General features: G+C 34.5%; 2 protein-coding genes across 3 annotated transcripts in view; both read right to left on the reverse strand.

Annotated features, from left to right (window-relative positions):
- LOC126979051 (protein bric-a-brac 1-like) overlaps positions 1-23,992 on the reverse strand; it is a 331,777-nt gene that overhangs the window by 263,961 nt on the left and 43,824 nt on the right. The gene's annotated exons all lie outside the window — the stretch shown is intronic.
- LOC126979062 (uncharacterized) lies at positions 18,573-20,899 on the reverse strand. The gene is made up of 2 exons (XM_050828251.1): positions 20,465-20,899; positions 18,573-19,511 (listed from the first exon to the last, which is right to left on the reverse strand). The coding sequence occupies exons 1-2, from the start codon at positions 20,764-20,766 to the stop codon at positions 18,632-18,634; spliced, it is 1,182 nt and encodes a 393-aa protein (XP_050684208.1). The 5' UTR covers positions 20,767-20,899; the 3' UTR covers positions 18,573-18,631.

Consider the following 23,992-nt stretch of genomic DNA (forward strand, 5'->3'; position numbering starts at 1 on the left):
CGTGTTTTATTATATGAGGTAATGAAGAATAATGTTTACAAATGCAATGTTAGCGATATGGGGAACGGCTTAAGTGCACGCTCTATTCGAGCGTTTAGCGTTTGGTAGCGGGTAGCGTTCGAGTCATTCATAATTATTATGATGTTAATATACAAGAACCGGCTGGCCCTGTAATAGCCCAAACACTTGATCGGATTTGGTACGGCCGAACCATCAGACGCGGTCTGGTAGCGGACCATATTCAATGGCATGCCGCATTGTCCATCGCACAAAATTCTTATTAGTACCGTCCAGACCGCACCGAGTACGACGCCGGACCAATTGTGGCGAGGCGCTCACCGGAGCGTCCCATGGTCGAGCCGTACCAAATCCGACCATGTGTTAAGGTTATAACGGACGATGCGGTCGCCGCTTTGAACGCTCAAACGGACGCTGCACGCTTAGCCGAATGATCTTTGAGTCCCCTAGAGTTACAATAAATATTTTTACTATCCAATGCAATATTTCTTTCAATTCCAAGCGCTTAATACACCTGTCCTGACACTCGATATTCCCCATAACCGTAATTTTTTTTTAAATAATATGCATGTATTTCCCTACATATTAAAAAGTCCCCCGCCGCGTGTGTCTGTCTGTCTGTTCCTGATAAACTTAAAAATTACTGCACCAATTTTTGTGCTGTTTTCACCAATGGATAACGTGGTTCTCGAGGAAGGTATTAATGTATAATTTGTTAAGTTTTTGTATATGTATTCAAATATAGCCATGTTGGAAAAAATAAGCCTTCTGCGAGCTTTCAACGAGAACGCTATCTAAACCCTTTAGATATAACAAAATAATGTATGGTGGAATTGTGTATCTTATGTAGGTCTACATAAATGGCATATATCTATCTATTAAGGAAAACATACTATATCCATGTTAATACTTTAAAATATTGCCAATTATAAAGCGGTAATGTAAAAGCTATTTACACAAAAAAGATATTAACCCGTATCATTTTATTACTATTGTTTTTGTTTCATTTTTAACCTATTAACTTTCATTTCACATTTCCGATGGCTTTAGATTACATTATTTCCGAATACTTACATTATTTTTGTTTCTATTGACAGAACAGCCTATTTCAAATTATTTCTATTAATATAGACAAATCTAGTTATAGATTTGCATATCTTAATATATATAAATTACGTGACACGTTGTTTGTCCGCGATGATCTCCTAAACTAATGAACGGATTTAAATGGGGATTACTTCATGGTGTGCACTTTGGTCCAACTTGAGGGATAGGATACTTTTTATTTATATTTTGTGTGGACATATTTTCTATGAGAGAATTAAGTGACGCACGGTTTGACAGTTCTGCTGTGAAACAATTTCATTATAACAACAGGGAGCATTTTTTACGAAATAATTCTTGATGTTTTGAAATATTATTGGCAAATTTCTATAAAACAGTTTTTTTATTATCTACAGAACAACGTCTGTCGGGTCAGCTAGTATTATGTAAATTATATGACTGTGGTGATAAATATTAACGTTTTCACGTGTCTATAAAGAAAACACCACTACCATCATAACATAGAATATTAAAATATAAATACAGATATTGTATTTATCGTTAGCGTTGTGAAACTTAATATGTGGAGTACAACTAGGGGCTATTATGGCTTGACGTTATTCTATTGATACTTACAAAAAGATTAGTGGCATTATTTCGTTCCATTGTATGCAAAAATATGCATGTGGCCCAGGGGAATATGACATCTATTGTCTTCTACTAAGAATTATATTGCAGTTTGGCAATCTAAATATAATATTAAATATTGTAACATTTCTGTATTTCTTATAGTCTTAATGTTTGAGATTATTTTGCATCATACTTTTTCCGTGTAGAAAAATAGTTCGTTAGCAATAGTTCTGCATTTAAAGACAATTTTAATATTTGTCGTAATAGCACCAAAAGTTAAACGTGACTTCATTGATAGACGAACACACCTTTGAAGCCGAAACGTAGAAACCTCACATGGTGTTTGCATTGTAGCCATGTCTAAATGCTAACATGAATTTATATTATAATGTATTTTTGTTGTAAATAGTGATTAACATGCGAAATTTAAAGATGGATCAAATGCAACTTCTTAATTTAAATAAAGTAAGTATAAACGTTGTAAATAACAGAAGTTAAAATAAAAGTGATCAAATTGCTAAGATTTAACATTTGAGACTTTGAAATGACAACTAGTAAATGAATATTGGCAGTAAACTTTCAACAATCAGCACACCCTGTAGCATTTCGTGCGACAAGGATGGCAATATTAGAAAACGTTGGCATTGTGTCGAATAAAAAGAAAAGTTATTATATTTTTTATTGGGGAGGGCTGCCACCCTCGCCGCCAAGAGGGTTATTTTTATTTTATTCGAAAAGTTTATACCCCATTTGCTTTAAGTTCTATTACAGCGATAATAGAGTTGAATATTCAACGGCGGACGCACGCACGTACTCAATGACTCAGTAATGCGTGCCGCATCATTATATTTTTATATTTAAACTTTGCCAGAGAACATTAAAATGAGAAAAGTTGTGAGCGGTATTATTATACGCAGTCGACTTCCGATCTCGCCATTATATGCCACCGCTTAATGTTCTGTTTCTGCCCATTTCCAACTTAAACACGTGTTTCAATTAAAACTTACGAAACACATTTTCTTCGAATTTGAATACAATAAACAGTACATTTTTGTTAGTTTTAATTGTGAATTGACTTTGAGCTTACTTGGAGAGTACTTAGACTTTGCTCAGACTTTACTTACGAAAACTACTTGATTTCATTTTTATAGTCATTTGACAGCTGAAATTATGCTGTGCTTAGACTAAGACAGCCCAATACAAAAGTCAAACTAGCGTATTATTACACTTAGCAAAGTTTTCCCAGTAGGAGGCTCCTTTGCACAGGTTGCCGACTAGATTATGGGTAATATAACAGCGTCTATTTCTGCCGTGAAGTAGTAATGTGTAAACACATCGACGAATCGAAGTTGACATCTTATGTCTCAAGGTAAGGAGCACCGTAGTGCCGCTCAGAATTTTTTAGGCGTTTCAAGAATCCGGAGCGACACGGCATTGTAAAGGGCAGGGCGTATCAAGTACCATACCAGCTGAACGTCCTGCTAGTCTCGTCCCGTATTTTCATAAAAAAAGTAAAGTCTGAGACTTAGACTTTAAATACGCTCTATAGATACCAGCATAAGATTGGAAGAATCTGTTTATTCGACTTCAACTAGTTGGTAACAAGCCTGGTGAATCGTTGTTCTGCTGATCAAATTAGGTATAAAAATAAAAAATCAAAGAGAGAATATCGAATCGTTTACATGAAAAAAAAAACAAAATACACACGTAAAGAAAATTGTGAACATTTACACTATACATTTCACCGAGTCGTACATAATATATATTATGCGTTCATTTTTAATTTAAAGCTAGTCGAAAACATTTAGGAAATGCAATACCATTATTTTCAACTCCTGCGGTCCCTTTAACACTCCATTCTAATCCAGATTCGTTTGCAAGTACCACAGACTTACAAAATACTAGCGTATAGGCAAACAAAGCGTGCACGAGTGACGAACATCTCTAACGGAGGTAATGCTTTCTCATTGACTTTACTTGACTTGTATTTTTGAATATTAAACCATTTGCTAACACATACATGGACAAATCAAAATTTGTCACGGATTATCGGGCTGTCATATCGTCAACACGAAAGTCCACTGATGGGCAAAGGCCTCCACCAAAGATTTCCATGACGATCGGTCCTGCTCTGCCCTCATCCAACGTATTCCAGTGATCTTGACCAGATCGTTGGTCCATCCTACCAACACTGCGTCTTCCAATACGTGGTCGCCATTCGAGGACTTTACTGCCGAAGGCCATCTGCTCGTCGAACTATGTGCCTTGCCCACTGCCACTTCAGTTTCGCAATCATTTGGCCTATGTCGGTAACTTTGGTTCTCCTACGTATCTCCTCATTTCTGATTATATACATATATATTTCTAAATCTATACTATCACTAAATAAAAACAAATAAATAAAGACTATCACTATTTCTCAACTCTGTACACAATAACAAACAGGCATACATTGACTTAATAACTTAGAGAGACAAGATGGTGAAATACAACGAACAATTATGTGGAACAAACATTATGATGGTAAGCTTTGAGTCGCTAATAAACAACTGAGAACGAAGAGGAAGGATAGAATTAAGGCACTTAAATCTCTAAGCACAAAGTTAAGCGTGCTAACAGCCTGCTCAAGTGTACATCACGCCGTACTTGGTAACTAACTTCATTGTACTTATTTGAGGACAATTCTCATACCTACGATTTATTTACAGCGACAATTTGTCGAAGACTATATTTTATAGCACAGGTTTTCATCAAAATAATCATAAGTATGAAAAAAACAAATATTACGTTATAATAACACAATTATTAATTGATAATGATTAACGGTGTTGGTTCAAAAAAAGATACTTCAAAGCCTCCTCTGTAGTTTCATCTATAATGCACTATATATCTACCTAATTTAACCCGTGACGAAAAGTTGAATTACTTGCCGATTTTCCGCAAAATATGTAGATTTCTAAAATGATAAAAATGTATTGATAATTATTCGAACTTCCAAATTAACAAAAGCATTTTATTAAAAATGACTTCTATGACACAATTTATTTGTTTATATTAAAATTAAAAAATATGTTAGTTTTGCTTTGGCACGTATTCAAGTGAAAGTTAAGCTGAAATGAGAAGAAGTCACAATATCAATATCATTGACAAATATTACAGTATTATCATATCTCAATCATACAACCAATGGGGTCATCAAACAAAAATGAACGTTGTAATATCTATGAGACAAGAATATGGATCGAATTCTTAAAATTAGGTGTCAAATGTCGACCACCATGAAAATACCCACCGCACACTTATTGTTAGTATTTCCACTTCACTTGTGGTAGTCTATTTATCTCCGAAAATAAAGTAGTTCTCGATTTTTAACGAGTAAACCCGAAATACATATTAGCTGATGGCACACACACAACACAGAATACACTCACACAACACAACACGCGCTCACTGACAAGGCTAAGTAAAACCTATCTAATTGTAGTGAAAACATTTCGAGTTTCAAACACAGTACGATTTAAAAGTGATATTCTCAAACCATAAAGCAGTTTCACATGGGTCTGTGAAATATTTATCTTAATATTATAAGTAAACTTAAAGGCTAGCCGGCCCTTCGTCCTCTATAGTGCCTGCCTAATTTTGATACTTGATATTGTATTTCAATTAATTTCAAAACTTATTATATTATTGTTGTAAAATTTAAGTTCCCTTAAATATGCAATGTTTATTAAAAACAGAAAATACGGAATAAGGAAACTTTCACTGACCTAGTAATTAAAGGCTTAATTTTGAAAAGATTACGAGAGACATAATCCACTGAAACAGCTAGTGTTTTTATTTGAAATATATATTTTTCGAAAGCACTCACGTATATGCGTGAGAAACTTATACTTCTTTGTCATATCAAAAAAAACTAAAACTATAATATATAAATCAAAGAACGTGTGAATTACTTGCGCAGACTTGTTGCAATGAATCTACGCCTTACTGCGACTATGTGAACAACATATAAATATGAACATAACAAATTAGATCTATTTGAAATATTTAAAAAATAAGATTGTGTTGTGTGGCAATGGCAAGTTTAATTGTATTGTTCCGGAAAAAATGAATTAACAGCTTTAGTTTTAATTTTAGATGCTAGTTTCACTATTTTTTGTGCTCTGTGTTCATAGAGAATTAATAGTTTGTAAACCTTCGTGTGATAGGACTGTGCGTTAGTAGCGCTCTCTGGGTTTCCTCGGAATTCGTTGTGCGTTGTGGATTCTTTCGAAACCACAACTATGCTTATTTGGGGACCCACTGGCATTATTAGATCATAATTAGAATAGTATAACTATAATCAGAATGTATAATGACGTCAATAAACATTTTTTCTTTCTTTCTTGAACACAAAACCTTTGGCGTATTCTGATGGCGCATCCATGGTAAAAAGAAACTCTCATACGTACTTTCCAAACGGTCCATTACAAGTATAACTTAAAAAATATAAATAAACGCCTCGATGTAAATAGGAAATAGTAAAATTGAGAACCAACAATGCTCTTAGCTTAAAAGTTCCTAAATCGTATCGCTTCGAGAATATTATTACCTACTGGCACTGGTAGGGCTCCTGTATTTCACAAAAAGGCTGTGTAATGCAAACAGTATTTGAAAGCAGTTGTATATTTTTATTAATATATATATCTTTGTCTCTTTTTTCATGTATATAGTATGTTATATGGAGTGCTGTAATAATTTATTCAAAAACATCTTAGAAAAAAGTCTTAGATAATTTATACGTCTAAATAGACTGTGACAGCACTAAAAAAAAACTAGTCATAAAAAATAGCGGCGAAGTGTTAACTTCTATTTTTAGCAATTGCACACTAATACAAAGTGACTGACGTATCGAGAGTTTAAGACGTAGGTGTCATGCACACTAAAGTATAAACATGGCCATTTGTCACGCGTTGCCTAGCAGCAAAATGCTCTAACTAGTTTATAGACGTATAAATTTTCTAAGAAAAAAGTCTTTAACCTGTAGCACTTGACTCAAGGGCAAGAAAAGAGTAAAAACGGTTTTGAGGCATTTAAAGTATCAAAGGGCAGCAATCGTGGTAAGGGTGGTTTCAATTAGGTACATAGTAGTGTGCTCCCTTCACGCCGCGGGCTCAACGCGAGCGGGGCCCTGCGCCCTTTGTTTGTGAATACATTTAAATACTACACCGTAACTCCGATGCGTCCGGTTTTAAAAAATAAACACTCCACTGCCAATATTTGGACACACGTAATAATTTATGAGTAGGTACTGTCCTTTTTAGTTTTTGTTGCCACCATGAATACCGTATGATAGATTTTGAGCGGTGAGTAAAAATCAATATTAATATATATATATATATTGATTTTCTTTATTTGCATCATCAAAATCGACCCACGCGTTTCATCTCTACAGCGCCACAATAGAATAAACAAACAAAAAAACCCGTAATCACATAGCCCTTTTTGAGTCTTACAGTTAGGTAAAAATATACAAAGTTTGCAGCTTTCTTCCAGTTTCAAGAAGTTATTTTGCTGTAGTTATATTTTTTTGTACAACTCTAGATATTAATATAGAATATAGAATAATTCTAACCTTGCGCTATATTATTATGTATAGGTATTTACTACTGTGCTCATATTTTGAGACTGTCTTACAAGAAGTGAGGAGTATTGCTTATATCGTGTACTCGCTCACACTTATTAACGCGATATAGGAAAACGAAGTACTGTATCTCCCTTCAACATACAGCTTGTTTTACCCATAACCGAAGGCTAACGAATTCCCAGTACTTATAACGATATCGGCTATGATAGGAAGCAACAACTCTATAACAACTTGTACTTCGAAATTTACCAATTGAAGCTGGGGTACCACAAGTGCTGTGAACACGTTGCAATTGAATAATATCTGCATATCGTCTACAAATCGTTTTACAGACAAGCTGTAGCAATGTTGCTCGAGAGATTTCCTAGAAGCGCGCAACATGAGTTGTTACTGATCAAGTCATAGGGAGCTAAGGAGAACCGGTGCGCACTGTATTGAGAGGTCGGCACAATTGCTAGAGGTACATGTTACACTTTATGTAGGCAATTGAACCTCTCTCTAGTCGGTCCACACTTGGAGTGAACTATTTGTTTCCATCGGCTTCCGTCCATCGCGGCCAAAATACGAAAGAATTCGTTGGTGGCATATCGTGGACAGAAGGTTTTATCTTGAGCTGTGAGAGGATCGAAACATTTGTTCGCTTGGCCGTCCAACGTATCCTCAACATACGCCTCCAGCACTGTCTGTTTGGAATGGGAGTCGTGGACGAAAAGGGCTCGAGAGAGGCCGTTGAACAACTCATGCAATACAACTAATAAGATTAAGATACGCACGCCATAGTATTTTTGGACGCGTCATTATCTTTATATGTATATATAGATAATTATTCTTCTCTACATGTGATGACAGTAAACTCCTCCTAAAAGGCTCGACCGAGTGGAATGAATTGTTTTCTGTGTGTTCAAGTGGATTCGAGCATGGTTAAGATTCACACTTGAACTACCTCCAAAACAGCTGGACTAATTTTGACGATTTTTTGTGTTTCAGTGAATTTGAGATTGGTTTAGATTCACAATTCAGTCCATATATAATTCTCCTGCCCATGTGTATGTTAGTGAACACCTACTAACGGCTGGACCGATTTTTTTAATTTAAAACGTGTGTACAAGACAAGTCTGTCGGGTCCGCTAGTATAAATATAAAAATGCAAAAGAGAGTGTAGTAGAGTACCTTGTAGGCATACTATCATTGAGGTAATACTTTTTGGTTTAGTTCAAGTTTATGTGAAAAGACCACAATGATGCGATACCTAATATAAATATATTATTTGTTATTTTTTATGAGAATAAAGGTGACCTGAGCAAGACCTAAATGTGATGGTAATTAATACGCCGTGGGCATCGCAATTGCGCTTGAACTTTAAGATAGATAACTTATGATGTGTGAAGTCACTTTAGCGAAATATAAATAAGAGACACAAATGGTGCTTGCAAACAATTGCTTGTCGGCAAAAAAAGCGCCTAGCCAGCCTAGTCTAGGCGGCCTAGTCTAGCACGCCTAACCTGGCCGGCATTCTGTGCGAAAAAGTCTCATTGGTCAAAGTACAAACAGTCAGATATAAACAAACTGGCTTGGCCGTCCAACGTATCCTCAACATACGCCTCCAGCACTGTCTGTTTGGAATGGGAGTCGTGGACGAAAAGGGCTCGAGAGAGGCCGTTGAACAACTCATGCAATACAACTAATAAGATTAAGATACGCACGCCATAGTATTTTTGGACGCGTCATTATCTTTATATGTATATATAGATAATTATTCTTCTCTACATGTGATGACAGTAAACTCCTCCTAAAAGGCTCGACCGAGTGGAATGAATTGTTTTCTGTGTGTTCAAGTGGATTCGAGCATGGTTAAGATTCACACTTGAACTACCTCCAAAACAGCTGGACTAATTTTGACGATTTTTTGTCCAGTCATATATAATTTTTTCATAGTCATATATAATTGATTCAGTCCATATATAATTCTCCTGCCCATGTGTATGTTAGTGAACACCTACTAACGGCTGGACCGATTTTTTTAATTTAAAACGTGTGTACAAGACAAGTCTGTCGGGTCCGCTAGTATAAATATAAAAATGCAAAAGAGAGTGTAGTAGAGTACCTTGTAGGCATACTATCATTGAGGTAATACTTTTTGGTTTAGTTCAAGTTTATGTGAAAAGACCACAATGATGCGATACCTAATATAAATATATTATTTGTTATTTTTTATGAGAATAAAGGTGACCTGAGCAAGACCTAAATGTGATGGTAATTAATACGCCGTGGGCATCGCAATTGCGCTTGAACTTTAAGATAGATAACTTATGATGTGTGAAGTCACTTTAGCGAAATATAAATAAGAGACACAAATGGTGCTTGCAAACAATTGCTTGTCGGCAAAAAAAGCGCCTAGCCAGCCTAGTCTAGGCGGCCTAGTCTAGCACGCCTAACCTGGCCGGCATTCTGTGCGAAAAAGTCTCATTGGTCAAAGTACAAACAGTCAGATATAAACAAACTGAAGATGCTAACTAAACTCAGAATGTCTAACAAAAAATTTTATTACAATAAACATATTATAAAAAAAAAAAAAAATTTTAGTATGTGGAAGTTTTTAAGTATTCTTCCACGAATATACTACGCAATTCCAATCATATTTGTAACAAGCTGTAAGTTTGTCCAGCGCATATAAAATCAAAATGACAATATTAAAAAGGTTCTGGATGGAAGAAACATAACAAAAAGTTGGAAGGCCCCTCCGCAACGCGTTCGAATTACAAATTATTATAATACCACGGCATTAGTTACCCCAAAGTTGTATTCCGTCATCCGTGATCATTCAAATTAGTTTTAGTCGTGTATAATACGTAAAAATAAAAGAGTCCGTTTTCAATACCACGATAACAGCTTTTTATATTTTAATGAACATAAATATTTATTTGAATTCTTAGATTAAGGATTGGTCCAACCTGATTTTAGTTTCAATTATTAGCAAATTCATTGTTCGAGATTGGCTGGACTTTGCAACGACGCCTGCAGTATCTAGTTTGATCGCAGCGGAGACCAATCTTTAATCTAAGGATGAATTATTTAGGTGATACAAAAACAGATATTGAAATTTTTCCTCATTTTTCTCTGTTCGGCTAATTCATTGAGTGATAGCTGATGTTATAAGAAGTATCTAAAGTTATTCACATAATAAAGTATCTAAAGTTATAAACACTCAATGAGCTGAGGCTTAAAGCCTTAAAAAATTATAACCAATTTTGTCACGCAAACGCAAACGAAGATGTTGGAGGCCGAAAATATTTTTGAAGTGAAAATTTCTTTTAGCGTAACGAGCACTTTATTGTGTTGGTATTGAATGAGACTGAACCGTCACGCTCGGCAAATTCGCAGACTAATTTATACACAATTATAATTACTTTATGAATTTAGAACTAAAATAGTTGTATATATTTCGTTTTATTAATCTCACCCCTCGCGGTTTTAGGTGCACACTCTTTTTTGAAGACTCTCATTTCACATAGAAATTAACATAATTATTACACATTAAGCTTTTCAAAAATTCTGTTTAGAATAACTATAATTATCACAACATCTCAAAAATACGATCGATTCGATGACAATTTTGGACAGATTCGATCGACCACAAACGCGAGATCAAGTTTGCCAAGCGATTTATGAATTGCATTGTGAATTGTGACTACTGTGAGTGTGTGTGTGTGTGTGTGTACTGTTTTTGGTGTGTGCATCCATTCGTACATAGAAAATGTTATTGAAAATCATAAACTATTCGACGAATAATTTATTAACTTTCTTTAATGCTTAGTGCATTACCCAAATGTTGTGATTTTTTTTAGTGAAAATTCCGCTAATATTATTTAACTATTATCAATTCGACACGTGTTTCATGTTAATCACGTGTCAGAATTTGGCGAGTCAACATCTCCCGAGGATGCCTCGCGTAGGTACCTAGAGGCGGACTCAATAAAAATCACAATATTTGGATAATTATTGATCCGCAAAATAATGCCTAATTCAATTAATTCTTAGTAGCTTTAAAATAACCGCCTATAAAATCTTAACATTAACGTGAATTACATTAACGTAATGTTACTAAGTTTAACTTAGTTTGCTTAGACTTAAAAAAAAACAGACGAAATAGTAGCCACTGTTGTCAAACAATCAAAATACGCTTGGATATGAGAGTTGAATGCATGATATAGACCAGATTCACGAAAAGCAATGAGAAATTAAGCATCTATATATTTTACAACTGAATTGACCTGCCGTTTTATCACACATCTGACTCTTGTTGGCATTGTAAAAATAACGGACACCATTTTGTTATTATTTCATTTATTTAATTAATTTGTAATACAAATCTTATAACTATATTTACAATACTACGACTACATAAAATTAAAACTATCATTACGTGGAAGCGTACCAAGAATACTGGCAGCATTACCGCGTTGGATAGCAAGGCTGATCCGTTGACCGAAATAGCTGCCAGCGCTTGGGTTTCCAGTAGCCTTATTGAGGCGCGAAGATAGTATTTTGAACATTCTCCGCGCCTCTGGGCCCCACGGGCCAAGTGTCTCGACACCAAACGGCACAAAGATGTATGACTCACTGAGACCAACATATTTGCGACGCTTGCTGTCTTCGGCAGTCGAAGCAGCAGCCCCAGCACCAACTGACGTAACTTGGACATGAGAAGGAGCCAGAGTGTCGACGCAAGTAGCGTCCCACACCAGCGCCCTTCCCCGTGCCCAAGCCACCAGCGTCATTCCATCAGGACGCTTGCATCGCGGCGGGTAATACCATTTGGCTCTAAAACAGCTGGTATATTAGATTTGTAAATATTAAAAAATATATACGTACTTTGTAATACATATACGAATCTTTATTGTATTAGCTGTCATCACTTCTTTATATAAACTGTCATAGCGACTAGAAAAAGACAGCCCCGAACCCGTTCACGTTACTTATTAATATTTATATAAAACTAGCTGAACCGACAGACGTTGTTCTGTATTTAATAAATAAAATAATGTTTTTATATGAATTTGTCAATAATATATCATAACATCAAAAATTACTTCGTAAAATATGCACCCTGCTGTCGTAATGAAATTGTTTCACAGCAGAACTGTCAAACCGTGCGTCAATAAATTCTCTCATAGAAATTATGTATGGACACATCAAAGGAAAAACAAATTTGTTGTTTTTATTTAATTTAGCAGCATTTTCCTATTTATTCACCTTTTAAACCTTCCCTGGACTTCCACAAATAATTCAAGACTTAAATTAGCAAAATCGGTCCAGCCGTTCTCGTGTTTTAGCGAGACTAACGAACAGCAATTCATTGTTATATATATAGATAGATAATTGCGAGCATGAGAACTCCCTAACGGCCGATCCCAATATACTATCTACAGATAGAAATAGATTACTACCTCCTACTGTCAGTAATTAGCTGTCAATAATCTGAAGCCGTCCCAATATACCCGATAAGTAATTCTTATCGCCTTATATTGGGACGCGTGAATTGCAATTTCCATACAAAATGTTAAGCTCTACGTCGTCCCATTGTCAGACAGCGTGTACGGATAAGGTGAGATACAGTCGATAAGTTTATTGGGATAGAAAAGTCAACGATAGTTATGATTTTTATCTCAAGTAAGAGGTAGACTGAATATTGGAAACGGCCGTTAGTCGTATCTTATATGGTATTTACGTTGCCACAAGAAAGTTCCAGCACAATACTCTAAGCAGTTGAATAATCTAATCAAACAATAGAAATAACAGGACAAATTCGCTAAAGCAAACAGCCTTACAATAATCTTGTATGTAAAACATTACGCAAATATAATTATAAGCTAAAAGCGAATACAAATACGCCGCATTGTTAACAGCAAATTGTAAGAGTCAATTAAACCGACGAAATAAAGAGGAAACTGGTTGTTAGTCTATTGACGTGACTTTAATACTATGTATTGAGGCCTGTTACTATCTTAGAAGTGCTCATCGAATACTCAACTTGTCGGTTCCACGCGACGTACCAATCAACAAATTCAAATTCATTTTCTCGTCATAGACTGCAGTTACAGCTTATACGAATATAACGTTATTTCATTGTAGTTTTCATTATAAATAGCAAGTATTGCCTACGAGAGTGTAATTTGTGATGAGAAGTCGAAGGCCTCAATCCATACGCGTTGTAGAATCGAACTTTACACGATGAATATAAAAATGTGTTGCTTTAAATTTTATCAAATAAATTCATAGTTGCAATCCAATTTTACGGATTGAACGTAGCTATTTGAATCTTGCGCCACCATTTTTTTGAAAAGTTGCCGACAAGTAGTTTGGATGTAAATTGTAACAAGCCAATAACGTAGTTAATCAAAATATTCAGTATAAAAATAAAAAAAAAGGTAAAGTTTACACGTAATAAATGAAGAACTTTCGGCCCAGTTAACATCCATACCAAGCTTTATGTGATGGTGTAGTTTTAAAATATTGTGCAGGTGAACTGATGGTAAGTGTTCAACGCAGCTCATTTTCCCCCTTTTATCACGGGAGAAGTCAAAATCCGCAGGAGAACCAAAGTTACCGACATAATCCAAATGATTGCGAAACTGAAGTGGCAGTAAGCAGGGCACATAGTTCGACGGACAGATGGCCATTGGGGCAGTAAAGTCCTCGAATGGCGACCACGTCTCTGAAGACGCAGTGTTGGGAGGCCCCCCACAAGATGGAACGGCGATCTGGTCAAGATCGCCGGAATACGTTGGATGAAGGTAACGCAGGACCGATCGTCGAAGAAATGTATGGGGGAAACCTTTGTCCAGCAGTGGATGTCTTCCGGCTAGTGATGAAGATGATGATGATGAAGTCAAAAAAGCTTTACTGGTATTTAAATGAGCGTAATGACAGTATTAAGGAACCAAAGAGTAAATGTATCTGCATCACTACGTGATATATATTTTCTTTTCAGATTTATAAATTTATTAAGTTCTGAGCTTTGTTTGTTAGATATAGATAAACGATAAATATTTAAATATTATAATTATTTTTTCACACATTACTGCCAAAATAGCTTAGGAAGTTCATAATATCAGTGTTACGAAAATACGTCCTAACGTTTGCTGAGAACTTTCCTTTTTGCGAATCGCGCTGCTGTCTCGTTTTCTAGTTATTAAATAATCCTTACATGTTTTAAAGCATTAATATCCTGTCTAGCATTTGTATTGTTATTTTTTCTTTTCTTTTTTTAATGTTAATTGCTCATATCTATTGTAATTGTAAAAAAATTGTGGCAGTTTTTCGCAAATAAAAATATTATTATATTATATTAAATGGTAAGAAACACTTTAAATGAAAAGATTCTAAAAACGACTCGGTTTTGATTTAAATATACGACAATCGGCAATGTTAACCGAAGCATGAATGACGTCACGCATGAATTACCATCATTGCCTCTCATGAAAATTTGGTTACAATATTACACTTATCCTTGATTTCCGATGCATTACGTCATAACCGGGCACAACTGACGGTTTTTCGCACGTAACTCAAAGTAGATTCATAAGAATACATTAATCTGCATTACAGATTATTTTATTTCTGACGTAAAACAGGCCTGTCTCCCTTTTTAGGTATCGAAATCATAAGTACGTATGGCGGCCTCTAGTTTCAGGTTTTAGGTAAAGAAGACAACCCTAATGTCGTCAGAAGAGTTAATAGTCACGCGATAGAAAGAGAGGCATCTACTAGGTGAATAAAAATGTCGCTCAATAGCTCTGTGCGATCTGAATTACACCTTATTGTACGGCCGCAAGAGTTCCTATTTCCTTAATTGATTTTGCGAAGTGAGTCTTTTGTATTTATACTATTATATATTCTTTGCGTATAATACTTTTAACCAAAAACGTGCAGCTAATATACTACACGGTCGCATTTTCTCAGGACCTCGCTGGAACGTTAAGTCCCCTCCCGTTCCCCTTTTACCCCCTCGCGCTTGTCCTGTAGTGTCGGTACAGTTAGCAGTTTCATTACCGTTAGTTTCATGTCGTGATATTTTCTTGCTATCGCTGCTTTGTTTTCGAAGTTTTCACTATTACAATTTGACTATTGTTGTTAATAGTTGCGTAGTTTCTGTTGTTCTGTGTCCTTAGAATAGTTCTGCCTAGACAATATATACTTTTATATTTAAACTTTGAAAGAATCTGTCTTTCGTTGATTTTTCACCATTATAATAAGAATAACCAGCATCAAAACAAACCACCTTTACACCAATCTATAATACTAAAAAAAACGTTGTTTATTTATTAATAATATTGTTCAAGTGATGTTTGTTTTGCACACCGTAACAAAGCGACGATGTGACGTCATCGATGTCAGGTCCCAGAGATAATATAACCGGGTAGTATATGTGATATTCAAAATCTGCTGTTACGCCTATTATAGTTAGCTTCACATTTACCGTCAATACATCTCAATATCTTACTAGTAAACTCAAAATAGACCCTATACTCCAATCTTCTCATTTATCACTCATCGCAAACTAAATAACAAGCAAATTTATAAATATAGTATAAACTAAACCTTGTTGAGGTATAAATATGGTCTATTTATTTTTTGTTCGATGAAAGAGGGCTTTGCTAAAAGAACGGTAATTACCTACTTGACAATTGAACCTAATTACCTACATGGTAATACACAATAAACACACACATTTGTAGTATATGAGTGACATTTTGAAATTTTTTGATAATAATAAAAAAGAAAAGTTTTGATAAAAATTTTCATTTAAACTGTAATATTACAGCTAATTCAAAAAAGTCAACAAGACGACATCTGTCGGGTCCGGTAGTATCCTATAATATTTGCTACTAGAAAAGTTAACTCTTAACAGTTTTTCATTTATTTATACACATTTTATGTTACACTGGTCCGAGGTACAATAAAAAGTCAGTCAGTTAGTGATAAAAAGAGTTAATATTTTAAAAAGATGTTTTTTTTTAAATCGTAGACAACTTCAACAATACAAAGTCCTACACACAAGCGAATACATTTGTAACGTTCTATATATATTTTAATTATTGCACGCTCATTTAACTGTTATAATTAATTCGGACTGTAATAAACAACACGAAATTAATATATTCGTACAGACGGCCATTAAGTTTTATGTTTTCTGTTTTAAGTGACGTGCTGACAACAATATGCTACTGTCTCTCTCGTACGTCTGCAACACCGACTTACGATAAAATGGAGGCGTCTCGAATGTAGGTCACTCTGACATTGACCTCACGAATTCGATTCCAAATTCGGATACTGAATCCAGACCTCTTATTTAATAAGGAAGCTCATTAAACTTGAAATTACGTTAAAGTGGACTCATTTTCCATATGCATTAAGGATCTTGTTTATCGAGATCTACTGTCTGAGTATAACTTTATTAGTTTTTTCCTTCTTTTGACATATTTAACCTAAATAGACTGTACTTTTGAATATGTGCTGAATTCTAACTTAGTTAAAATCCGTTTTGGTGAGACGCAGATTTTGTGCTAAATTAACTCTACAAACTATTATTACCAAAGCACCATGACAGGGTAACAAAAACGTAAAAGTCAAAGATTTTTTCATATAATAATAACAATATAAATATTGCCACACTGTACTGTAGCTTGTACTACGGATATAAGACAACGATATATTTAATAGAATATATTTACTTACTTTATATACTGTATAAATAGATATAAGCATCCATGACTCGGAAACAAACATGCGTATTCATCATATTAATGTTTCCACCTACCGGAATTCGAACCCGGACCTGGACTGTATTTCAAATGTTACAATATCGTTCTGATATTTTGTTTAGTTATTGTTGTTTGACTGAGTTTTCAACGCGTACTTTCAGCGGTAGTAATAATAAGAAATAAATTTGACAATAAAAAAATATTTGAGTATATAAGTCATGAAGGCTCTATCTAATACAATGCAAACGAAAGGTAAAAAGATAATAATTGTTTAGGTATATAAAGATCCTATAAATAAAAACGTTATCCATTATTAGCAATTTCCTGAGTGTTCAGAAAAAATGTGTAGCAATTAAAGATGGCACCTCCAAGAAACATAACTCCACGTCGTTACCGTTTTGTATAGTTTGATCCAGCGTTAGATAAGACTTATTACAAGATATACACTCGTTCCAACACATACATGAATATTAACATCAGATTATAATTCATATTAATGTAATTCTTTAAATAACTGTACTGTATAAAATATATACCTACATTACGCTTTGGGGAAACCCGGATGAGATTAAGCTAATTAACATTTGAACATTAAATTACTTTGGCAATTAGAAATTAGGTATTTTGCAGTATATTAAGTTGGTGTAAAATACATTTTGTAGCCGTACTGTAATACATATTAATGTAACGCTCAACTATGAGGTACCTACACCCGGATGCGGAAAGATTGCGAGTTTTTATAATAACATTGTATTGTATTTAATTATATAGTTGATTATAACTATAATACTTATGTTGTAAATACGATCATTGGTGCAGTAATTTTTTGCAGACAGTCTATTAAATTCTATTCTAAGTTAATTTAATAACGATATTATAAAGATTTAGAACGGTACGCATAATTGCATCGTTTTCAAAATATTCCCAATCTTGTTATGATTTTCCTCGTTTATAAAACACTGATTACAAATAAATGGTCCATGACGGAAGAAATCTTTGATCTTTGATTTCATTTTTGTTAAAGTGTGGATAAAGATGACCTGATCCTAAGAGCCTGTCCAGATGAAGCGTTTTACGCGCGAGTTCACTCGCGCGTTGACACTCGCGCGTAACCGAGGTACTAGAGCTACGTACATCCCGTCCAGATGCCTACGCGCGTTTCCCCACTCGCGCGTAAAACGCGTGCAATGAGCGGGACTCTCGACTCGCGCGTCCCATGCGCGAGCGCCGCGCGAGTCGAGGTACTCGGGGGCCTGTGCTGCGTCCAGTACTACGCGCGTGTCCGTGGCGAGTGGACGTATTTGGTTCAAAATGGAGCGTGATAACTTTGACACGGAACTTTTTATCGACGAAATTGAGAAAAGGGTAGCTCTATGGGACATGGAATCATCAGATTATTCTAATAGAACCATTAAACGTAGGAACTGGGAAGAAATAGTGGAAATTTTTTGTGAAGTTGGTGATTCCGAAGAGAAAAAAAAAACTTTAGGTAAGTAAATAATACTTTATTAAATAATATTATTATTTGCATAGATTTTACATTGTTAAACTATATCATTTTATCTTGCCAAGGGAGTTTGTCTTCGTTTACAAAATAATCAGCAAATCTATCTCTTATATTCAATGATCTCGCATTAGGCCTCACTGCCTCATTGTTCAAATTATTCAGAGATGTTTCGTAGAGAGTGTGATCATACCTATAGCCATCCCTTAACCTTACGTAGTTATGGAGAACACAACAAGCCTTAATTATGTTTATTGCAAATTCTATATCCACATTCAACGGTCTATGAAATATTCTCCATTTATTTACCAAGATGCCAAAGCAACATTCAATGTAACGCCGGGCCCTGGATAAGCGATAGTTGAAAATTTTTTTTTTGGTTGTTAGAGATCTACCGCAGTAAGGGCGCATTATATTTTCAGACAGACTAAACGCCTCATCTCCTACTATGACATGAGGTAAGGGGGTTGCATCTGTTTGCGATATTGGCTTTGGATCTGGAATATCTAAAGTTTTCTCGACAAGTTTTTTATATAAAATAGAGTCTTTAAAAATTGTTGAGTCATTACTTTTTCCATATGCGCCTATGTCCACTGCAATAAAACAATAATTTGCATCACATACGGCCAACAAAACAGTTGAAAAATAACTCTTATAGTTATAGTAAAGAGACCCAGAATCGTTAGGTTTTATAATACGGATATGCTTGCCGTCAATGGCACCGATGCAGTTTGGAAAATTTGTGTATTTTTGAAATTGTTTCGAAATTTCTTTCCATTTAGCTTTCGTTGGTTGTCTCATTACTATGTTTAGCAGTTTGTTCCACATGATGTAACAGGTTTTCTGTACTATTTCGATAACTGTAGACTTTCCTAATCTGTAGGCATAATGCAGATCCGCAAAATAACATCCTGTGGCCAAATATCTGAAAAGAAAGTAAAATAATTATTATTATTTTATTTCGATCTTTTTATTATTTACAGGTACTTTATTGCAGAAGAAGTGGAAAGGGTTGCGTGATGGCTTTGTGAGAGAAATGAAGAAGAAGAAAACCACACCGTCTGGATCAGGAGCCTCCGGCAAAGCCAAATATATTTATTTTGAACGTTTGATGTTTCTCGAAAGATCGACACGGAATAAAATAACTGAGAGCAACATCAACACCGCGTGTGTTGCAACTGAAGAACAGGAGTTTTCTGGCGATGGGGAAGATGTGATGAGACCTCCACGTAGTCAGGCAAAAAAGAAGAAAAAACTAAATGCGGCTGACGAAGAATTCCTCTCAATCATAAAAACAAATTTAGCATCTGGGAATCAGCCACAGGCAACAAACCAAATAGAGTCAGATGATGACAAACTATTTTGTTTGTCCTTACACAAAGAGCTTCTTAAAGTACCAGAGGAAAACAGACTTCAAACAAAAATTGAATTAATGAAAGTACTTCAAGCTCAACAAGCTCTGTGTCTTAGACCTGCAGCAGCTCGTTCCGACTACCAACCTTCGACACAATATCATTACCAAACAGGAATGACACAACGTGGACAGAGAGATTATTTTGGAGAAACAGGATATACCACAACAGACCCTTCAACATCTTCGTTTCCACCTGAAACCTTTTCGACTTACAATCGAGGTTATTGCACTGCGTCACGACCACCAACGACGTCTAGCTACAAACACCCTTCACCGGCATCTACACAAGATTCCAATGAATCTGAATTAATGGAACTATAATTAAATTAAATCTTAAGTACCTACCTATATTATATAAGAATGATGATTCCTAATTTTTGTTAATTTTGTTTAAATTCTTTATTTTTGTTAATTGGGCTTATAATTGTTACTTAAGGTATTACTAAAGCAATAAAAAATATTACCTCAAAGTAATCACGAGTTTTTCTTCTGCAGAAACAGTATCCCGTACCATATAATTTTGACATGGAGACAAATCTTCTTTGATAATTTCTAGTAAATTATCAAACGATGCTATTGACATCCGAAAGTAGTTGAAAAACTTTTCACTATGTTCTCTGAGTTTTGGGTATAAAGTTATAAACATACTATGCGTCATTCTATCACGTAGAATGGGATGTACGTTAAATCGTCGACTTTCTCTTTGTTTACGACGTCTCCATCGACGGTATGCAAGCCACAACACAACCGCTGTATCCGAGTCCATGTTTATAACTGCTCAAATCCGTCTCCAACACATGCGCGCGAGAACGCGCGTGATACGCCGCATCTGGACGCAATACAAATCAAAACGCGCGAGTGAACTCGCGCGTAAAACGCTTCATCTGGACAGGCTCTTAATAACTGTCACCGAAGGTCTCTCAACTCAAAAAGATCAAGAGAGGACCCGGAAATTCTTTGAAGGTCATGTCCGAAAATATTGCAAAAGAAAACGTTTACGAAAGTATATAAATCTTTTGGCGCTTTTGAGAAAAAAATATATTTTTTCTTGAGTAGGTAAATCTATATACCCATAGCATAGTGTGAAGTGATGTCAATGTTTAAGACATTTATTCAGCAAAACACTTTACATAAACAATAGTGCAGTATCATAAGTAATTCTTTGGAGTGTAACGGACAGTAGATACAGAAGATTTTTTTTTATTAAAGTAAAAGCTCACATGTTTGTATTTGTTTTACAACATGATCCCCGAAAATATTAAAAACAAATGTGTTACTCTATTCAAAATAATTGTCAAAGAACGTTTGCGTGGTAAAGTTTAGTATAACATTATTGACACTACATTTTGGAATTGGAGCGACCGCCTACAGGACATTTATTTATAAATTTAACTGCACGATGTTATATTGTACTGAATTTTATTTAAAACAAACAGACCGCTAAGTTTCTTGCGCCCGTTCCTCTCAGACCTGAGGCATATTGTTTTTGACGTTCAATAAGTGATTTTAAATTCTATTTTGAACACAAATATTTGAATTTGAACCTCTGGACATCAGCAGTACCAGAAGTCGAGGTAATTGGAGGTAAGTAGAAAAAGAATGTTCATGACTTGAAGGTACCTAAGTTTTATCTTCTTATGGTGATGGTCACAATCTAGAATTTAGATTCTAGGTGGTTCCATTACTTGCACTAACAAATTTTACTATACGAAGTAGACAAACGTACATATGTCTACTGTGGAAATGTCATTGACTGAATTATTTCTTTGTTTTGTTTATTTGACCAAATTATTGATTAAATAGGTATTTCTAAGTCAAAAAATATACAGCCCGGATAAGTAATTACCAACAAACATATTATACTAAAACCTTCTCTGAAACAGGATGCATCTTGTGGTAAAAGTATCAATCCGATACCAAAGGAAAACCCGGCTCTTTATTAATATATGTATAAATTAATAATAAATGCATTTAAACGCTGGGTTTTTCCGGATATGAATAAACTTTCATTGTTTTGTATTACAGTTTATGGAATAGTTTAATGTATGTAAACTATACTAAACATTATGCGATTAAATTCAAATTTATTTTTAATTTTTAACTAGTTCAATTATATTTTCTATGTTTAGCGTAATAATAGGAATAAATAGATTTTTCTTGTATAAGGTTTCTTACTCTTTCGTTTGTCTTTAGATATTTCTATCAGAAATAATACATGACAGCCAATCGTCGTAACAACGCCAATTTAACTTCTAACAGTGATTGATTCAATTATCTCTCCTCATGGACCAAAAGAGCGAGATTTATTGATAAATTAATGACGCGCCTTGAAGCAGAAGATCTATTTCATAGTTTTGATTTCATATATTTTTCTGACTCTGATTTATCGGAATGTTATAACAAAATTGTACATCACTATTGTTTTTTTTTATAGAACAAGTGGATATGGTTCAGCAGATGATATTAATTTATTACCCATATTAATATCATATGGTGCTAATGGCGGCGTATTGACTATATATAGTGATCTCTTCCAGGCAAACATTTTTTATATATATTTTTTTTTCATCAGCCGTAATAAATTTATTAACTCAGTGATCCAGCACATGTCCCAAGCTGAGAATGATGTCCATTAGTCTAAGCATTACACAATACTCACAACTCGTAACACTCTCACATATTCATATATCTATATATTCACATATCTATATAGTAATCATGTATCACAAGCACACATTATTCAGGACTTCTTCTTCTTATATTTACCATTTATTTATGAGCATTATTATTACATTATAATTTAACCTGTCAAACTTTGTAAAAGGCAATACATATAAATAGTTCATAGTATTAATTTGTAGAATAGAAATGCTGTAAAGTTTGCTTAAATAAATTAAAAAAATAAATACTATATAAAGAGAAAACAATACATTAAAATGGTAAGAAAGTTTCAAAAATAGACACATATATTATAGTATATACATATAGATAAATATATGAAAGAGTAAAATAATACAAATAAAAATAAAAAATAGAAAAATACAATACTTGTAAAGGGTCGAATAAACGTACATATGAATTTGAAAACCGGAAATACAATGGTACCGTGGCGGGTGAGGATCGAACTGTCGGCTCCGATGTGTGAGCCAACGATTTTACTTATCGCGTCACTAACGCTACATTAAATGTGTAGTAATCGTAAAATTTTCATCTGAACTCGTACCAATAGTAATAGATACCCACAATTGCGTATTATGTAACATATCCTTACCTGGCTTAAAACGATAATTGATGAACAAGTAGTACTTACCTGGAACAAATAATTTTAAAAAATTAATAAATCTGCTTAAGAAAACGAAAATTATAAAAACAAACATTATATACACACGAAACACTACATTAAAGTACAAAAGGTAAACAAAAATAATAAGAAGCAATAACAGCAATACTTAGGATATGTATATTAAGCTCCTTTGATACCTACACAACTACTTTTTAAACATTACAAATCGTAAATGAAATTGGGATAAACGTTTCTGTTTCGTTAAAGAACTGCATGTATTACCAAATATCGAAAAAACACTTTAACATGATCTTATAAATAAACTAGCTGACCCAGCAAACGTTGTATTGCCGATATTAAAATCGCGATACAAAAGTCACTGTTGATCGTAGATGGGTGAAAATTTGAAGTTGTATGTATTTTAATGCTGGCTCATAATCAAACAAATTTAAAAAAAATGTCAAAAAAATTAAAAAAAAAATTTGGCGTGGACCACCCCTGACATTTAGGGAGATGAAAAATAGTTGTTGTGCGATTCTCAGACCTACCTCTATGCACTCAAAATTTCATGAGAATCGTTCAAGCCGTTTCGAAGGAGTTTAACTACAAACATTGCGACATGAGAATTTTATAAATTAGATATCAGGAAAGAAAAATTATTAAATTAGTTAAAATAAAATTATATGTAAAAGTTAATAAACACACATAC

Source organism: Leptidea sinapis, chromosome Z (genome assembly GCF_905404315.1).
Source record: "Leptidea sinapis chromosome Z, ilLepSina1.1, whole genome shotgun sequence".
NCBI classification, from domain to species: Eukaryota; Metazoa; Arthropoda; class Insecta; order Lepidoptera; family Pieridae; genus Leptidea; species Leptidea sinapis.